Source organism: Citrus sinensis, chromosome 8 (assembly GCF_022201045.2).
Source record: "Citrus sinensis cultivar Valencia sweet orange chromosome 8, DVS_A1.0, whole genome shotgun sequence".
Classification (NCBI taxonomy): domain Eukaryota; kingdom Viridiplantae; phylum Streptophyta; class Magnoliopsida; order Sapindales; family Rutaceae; genus Citrus; species Citrus sinensis.
In genome coordinates this window covers 3,030,986-3,037,347 of record NC_068563.1, presented here as the reverse complement: position 1 = coordinate 3,037,347, position 6,362 = coordinate 3,030,986, and the positions used below count along the sequence as shown (strand labels likewise).

Below are 6,362 nucleotides of genomic sequence, written 5' to 3'. Positions count from 1 at the left end.
ATATTTTAAAAAAGAGTGATAACTTATTGAATAAATTACTTATGAAAAACAACTCCCTACCTGCTTTTAAAAGCTACTAACAAAATAAAAAAAAAAGTATGAAATAAGTTACTTTTATAAAATTTATCAAATATTATTTTTATAAAAAATTATAAAATAAACAGTTTATTAAATTTCAACCGCAATCCCAAACCGACCCTTAATTATAATATAATTGTACATCATAAGAGATTGAGCGAGTGAGGATTTTTGCCATTGCATAAAACCTGATCATTGCCAACCGCTAATTTGATAAATAATAAGATACGCCACAATAGGGACAGAAAGTAGTTTTCACTTTTCAAAGATATGTTTTAGCTCATAGGCTCCATCAAATCATTGCACCAAGTTTTTGTCGTCCCAACAAGTCTCTTGAACTTTACAATATGCGACCGAAAATTGAAAAATATAATGAAATATTTTAGATATGTAACAAAAAAAAAACTTAAAAAATAAAACGAAAATTTGTTGTGACATAAGATTTATTGAGTTAATTTGACTCTTGTAGGATTCTAGTTGAAACAAGAGCCAGAGAGTTTTTTTTTTATAAAAAAAGAAAAGAAAAGAAAAATAAAAATTCTAGGTTTATCTCAATGGGATGGACGCACGGAATCTCATCTCAACCAAACCCCAACACATGTTGCATCACATTCACGCCACGCCACTATCTCTTCAACCAATAATAAAAGCAATAGTATTCACCCATCCAATCATCCATGTCGGAGGGCGCACTTCAACGGCGCAGATCATCCCACTTTCCTTTCCCTCATTGGCTAGACGTCACATCGAGTTTTCAACACCTCCACTATTGCTCCACGTGCCGCAACCTCCGTGGCTGTCTCCTCTCTCACATCACCAATTTAATTACAGAAAATAATAAAAAAGTGAAAAAAAAACCCAAAGGCCATCTCCTTAAATTGCGACTCGTGTCGAGGCCAAGATAGACACTTGTCGCCTCCACGCTGCAAAAAGCTCAGAGAAACGACATCACACACTCTCTCTATGCTCACTGAATTTTCCACAAATTCCGAAAAAAAATAAAAAAATAATAAATTAAGGTAAAATTAAATCCCCCTCAATTTCTATTTGTATTTTGTACCGCATCTGTTTTATTTCTTTTTATTTTTGTCTTTTTCTAATTATATTTTTTAGTTTCAAAAAATGCTTTTTCTTCGCTAATATTGTTTTATTAAATAAATTATAACCAAAAAATTCTAATAATGTACTGATCGGATTAGCGGAAGATTTTCTAATAATGAAGATGAAATTATTATGCAGTTTGAATTCTAACTTGAATTTGTGTGATTTCTGTAAAGGTCTTAAATTTGGCTGAAATGGTTTTGGGGGTTTTTTTTTTTTTCTGGGGATTTTTTTAATTTTATGGCTGCTGAAGGTTTTTGATGGGGGTTTACTAATGAATCGAGATAATTGGTTAGTTTATTTATCTGGTTTGTTTGATTTTTCTGTTAAGATGTGAAGTTGCAGTATAAGGTTGAGGCTTGATGGGGTTTGGAGAAAAAGTAGAACAGTTGGATTACTTATTACTGTGTTGGGTGAAAAATTGGATCTGAACTGTAGTATGTTACATGACAAAAGAAGCTGCGACTGGTCTGGTCTAGTTCAGTTTGGATGGTTGTGAAGGACACTTTTGTTTGGTGGTTGTTAATTGAGAGCTTTGTACTATTAGTTGATAAGATTCTTAGAAATGGAATCGCTAGAAGTACACTTTGTTTTTTTTTTTCCATGGTTGTAATTTTCTTCAAGCTGTGACTGTTACATTTTTTTTTTTCCTGTTTTTGTGCTGTTTGTTCTAAAACTTGGAATAATGGGATTGATTCTTAATGGTTGTAGTATGAGGTTTATGTCATATTGTTTAATTTTTATGGCTATATGAGTTTTGAGTCTTTTGAAAGTTTTTTCTGTAATTGGTATTAATATGAGGATTATGTATGTGATTTACTAACCTTTCATTAATTTGGTTAACTTTTAGATCTTAGGTTAAAGAAAGGAAGTTAAGGGAAGTGGAGTGATATATTTTTCTGATCTACTTCACTTACATGGAAGTATAAGACCTTCTAGATTGGAGCAAGCTGTTGCCACCGCTTGAAACAAATATGGGATCTCAAATGAACTACAAGAATGTTGGTGATACATCATATGGGGATGGAAAGCAAGCTGGGAATTTCCCATTGGCTCGACAGCCTTCCGTGTACTCATTGACATTTGAAGAATTCCAGAACACCTGGGGTGGACTGGGGAAGGATTTTGGATCAATGAACATGGATGAACTACTGAAAAATATATGGACTGCTGAAGAGAGTCATGCCATGAATTCTTCAGCAGGTGCTGCTGGAGAATCAAATGCTCCTGGTGGGAATTTGCAGAGACAAGGATCATTAACTTTGCCGCGAACGTTGAGCCAAAAGACAGTCGATGAAGTTTGGAGGGACTTGATGAAAGAAGGAAGTGGTGGCGCTGCTGCTGGTGGAGGAGGAGGATCAAATGTGCCGCAAAGACAACAGACTTTGGGAGAGATGACTCTAGAGGAGTTCTTGGTGAGGGCAGGAGTAGTCAGAGAAGATGCTCAACAGATTGGTGGAAGTCTGAACAATGCTGGATTCTATGCGAATAATAATACTAGTTTAGCTCTTGGGTTTCAGCAGCCAAGCAGAAACAATGGTCTGATTGGTAATCGGATAATGGAGGATGGCAGTTCAGTTCCTAGTCAGCCCCCAAGTTTAGCATTGAATGTAAATGGCATAAGATCCTCTCAACAGCCGCAGCAGCAGCCACAACAACATCAATACCAGCTTCAGCAGCAGCAGCAGCCACAGCTGCAACAACACCCATATCAGCAGCAGCAAAGACAGCAGCAGCAGGCACCACTGTTCCCCAAGCAAGCGACTGTGGCCTTTGCCTCTCCTATGAATTTGGTGAACACAACACAGCTTTCTAGTCCTGGAGCAAGGGGTCAAGTTGTTACTGTCACTAATTCTTCTATGAATGGCAACTTAGTTCAGGCTGGTGGTTTGCAAGGTGGAGGAATGGGCATGGTTGGTTTAGGAGCCGGGGGTGTTACCCTTGCAACTGGATCGCAGGTTGCTCAGGTCTCTCCTGATATGATCGCTAAGAGTACTGCTGATGTATCTTCACCATCACCAGTTCCTTATGTGTTTGGCCGGGGAAGAAAAAGCGGTGCTCTGGAGAAAGTAGTTGAGAGGAGGCATAGAAGAATGATAAAAAACAGAGAGTCGGCTGCAAGATCACGGGCACGCAAGCAGGTGAGTGTGTTGGTTGAACCATTATATATTTTTTCAGCTGCTATTTATTATTTCTTATTGTTCATTATGGAATTGATTTACCTTGTTTGCCAGAAATCTATAATTTCAAGCCTTCTTAAGGATGCATTTTATGTTTTATACAGTTAGCCTTATGAATTGCAGCTTTTATGCTCCACTCTCTATTTAGAAAACAATTTTTGGCTTTACATGCTGTAAATTATAAACTAATGTTTTGAAGAAAAGTTGTGCTTATGACAATAACAAAATTTTTGAAGCAATGGGATTGACTGAAGTCAGCATTGAGTTCCTTTTTTTTCTTTTGGTTGAATGGACTAAGTGGGAAGTCTCTGCGACAGAATTTTGCACTCTGAAACATAATGCCTGTTACCAATTCAGTTTATCTGTGAAGAATATTCCTCTTGTTCCCTGTGATTACAGTCTAAAAACAGAAGTCATGACTGTACTTGATTCTATTGTGTACCTGCGGTTGATATGTTCATGTGTCTGTTAAAGAAAATTGACCTTTCTTTACCTTTTTCTCCCTTTCAGAAAGATTTGTTTTTCTATTGGTTATGATGAATTTGCAGAATCAAGATCAAAGGAAGTTACAAATTCTCCTGTTAGATTTTTGTATTTTTGATGTTTTATGAATGTACTATAACCTGTATATTTTCATATTGGTGCTGCTAGAACTCATCATAAATTGTCATTGCTCTTATAGACAAACTATATTTAAGCACAATTTACTGAGCATGCTTGTGTTTATCTGGAAGTGTTATATTTATTTTTGAGGGGAAGTCTTCTATTTGATAACCCTAGTATTTAGAGGAAATTTTGTGCAAATCTTACAGAAATCACGCCACTAAACGAAAAAAAGGCTGCATATAAAGACTCCATTAATAACATTTCTGTGGTATCCATAATTGTGAGTCAGAAGTTGGTTTCAATAATTATTTTGTGCTGGAAAAGCTGTAGGACAATTTTTCTCAGCTATTTCTTAGAAATCCATATGACTGGTTTTGCTAGTTTCCTTGTGGCCAATCAGCACAGCATGTGTCATACTAATCAATACATAATCAGTGAGGAAAGATGTCTAAACTCTGTGCAACAGATAGCTATCTTTGAGTTATGTAAAGATTTCTTTTTGCTGAGGATCATTTATATCTTATTTACAAAACTTTATTGGCTATTGAATATTTGTGTTAAGGTAGAAAAACTGATCTGCAATTCTTACTTTCTTTCGGGATTCTGGCAGGCCTATACATTGGAACTGGAAGCAGAGGTTGCTAAACTAAAGGAGTTGAACCAAGAGTTGGAGAGGAAACAGGTTTTTTTTTCTTAACAAAGTCAAATTCTTATTTTCTTAATTAAAAATTTGGGTTGTTGCAAATGCCCTTGACTGAAGTTTTGTTGTTGCAGGCAGAGAAAATAGAAATGGAAAAGAATAAGGTATGTGCCCTTTTACTGCTTTAATGCATTCAAGTAAATTCCAGTGTTTGGTCATTTTTGAAAACTAAGATAAGCACCTCTCTTATATTTTTCATATGATCTCCGTAGCTTCTCTGATAGATGTTCAACGAAAAAGTCTGTATATTCAGTGACTGTGTACATGCCAAAAAGCAACTCATCTGCTGCTTTGGAAGTTTGATTACGTAACCATAAAGCAAGAGTTAATTAATGTTCCTTTGATAAAACTTTGTGGATTATGAATCAATTTGATAAAACTTTGTGAATTATGATAATTGATTCTTGATGAAGAAAAGGAAGTCTGTTTGCTTTTTTCCCCCCTTATTTGTTTCTCTGTTGTAGCAGATTATCGAGAAAATGAAGTACCGATGGGGAGGCAAAATACTGTGCTTGAGGAGGACACTGACGGGCCCTTGGTAGAGTCAACCAGTTGAGCTGCTGATAATAGAAAGTTTGTTTGAAAATGCAATCTTGGCTGTTGATATGGTACGAGGATTGGTGTGCACATCTTTGATCTATTTCTCATACCATGGAGTGTAGGCAGCTGCATGTATAGATACCAAGTGTTGTAAATTATTAACCGAAATTAGTTTTATACTGTGGACCAAACGTCTAATCTGTAAGACTTCTGTTTGCTTCTGGTTTGAACAGAGAAGTATTGTAGGATGGTTAAGCAGAATGTACGCTTTTAAGTGTGTTTTTACCGGCTACTTGCAGACTTGGTTAGTCTCTAACCTTCTCTTTGGAGTTGAACTTTCAATAATATAGCATCTATTTGCATTTCTTATGTTCCAAGCTTAGGTCATCACATGGGAAGCTGTCCCGTCTATTTATTTTTCGGTTTTGTCCAGTCTATTTTTTTTGTTTGTCTGCCTGCCACTCAAGAAAATCTCTGAAAGGCTGATTCATTATCTGCATCTGGAAAGTTCTGGAATTACCTTAATTTACCATGTTGTATATGGACTATTTAACTACTACTATGAATAATAAGCTTTGGTAATCAGATTTTCTGTTTTAGCCGGTGTTATAGACGTGTCATTTCGGATTTTCATTTTTCAACTTTAGGATGTAATCTAAGAGGTACGTGCATTTCTGGGGCGTTCTTCAATTTACTAGCATATATTTTTAAATCTGAGAAAATGGGAGTTCCCCAGACACTTGAGGTGTATAAGTCCAAATGAAAGGAACAATAATTGCGGAGCTTAAAACGTCAAGCCTTGACCCCTGTGAAGTCGCCGCTAAAATGGGTAAGAAAAGTCCTCCCAAGGGTTTGTGATAAAACCAATTACAGAAGGCCATATATCAAACTGGACAATAATATCCTAACACATGGTATATTTGTATTCAGATGTATTACTTACGTGGTGAGTACGGCACCTTACAAGCAAAACAGCATCGTTTTCAAAATAGTTTAATGAAGACACGTGAGAGGTACGATACTCTTAATGTCTTAAACGGCATCATTGAAAGCGTTTCGGCTTTAACTGATTTGCAGCTGTCAATGAGAATGACTCACATAAGGTGAGGTGTATATTTTGATATAAGCTAAACTACTCAAAAACTTGAGTTGAAACT

The 6,362-nt window shown here is 36.1% G+C and overlaps 1 protein-coding gene across 3 annotated transcripts; it reads left to right on the top strand.

Annotated features, from left to right (window-relative positions):
* The first annotated feature begins 931 nt into the window (after positions 1-931).
* On the top strand, positions 932-5,574 carry LOC102618173 (bZIP transcription factor 23). Of its 3 annotated transcripts, XR_003066718.2 has the most exons (6): positions 932-1,097; positions 2,030-3,320; positions 4,576-4,647; positions 4,740-4,769; positions 5,130-5,273; positions 5,439-5,574. XR_003066718.2 is itself a non-coding variant. In XM_006487049.3 (5 exons), the coding sequence occupies exons 2-5, from the start codon at positions 2,154-2,156 to the stop codon at positions 5,205-5,207; spliced, it is 1,347 nt and encodes a 448-aa protein (XP_006487112.2). In that variant the 5' UTR covers positions 932-1,097; positions 2,030-2,153; the 3' UTR covers positions 5,208-5,574. The 3 variants fall into 3 exon arrangements, 2 of the variants coding, with proteins under 2 accessions (XP_006487112.2, XP_006487113.2); XM_006487049.3 differs by having other exon boundaries at positions 5,130-5,574; XM_006487050.4 differs by having other exon boundaries at positions 933-1,097; positions 5,133-5,574.
* The last annotated feature ends 788 nt before the right edge of the window (positions 5,575-6,362 follow it).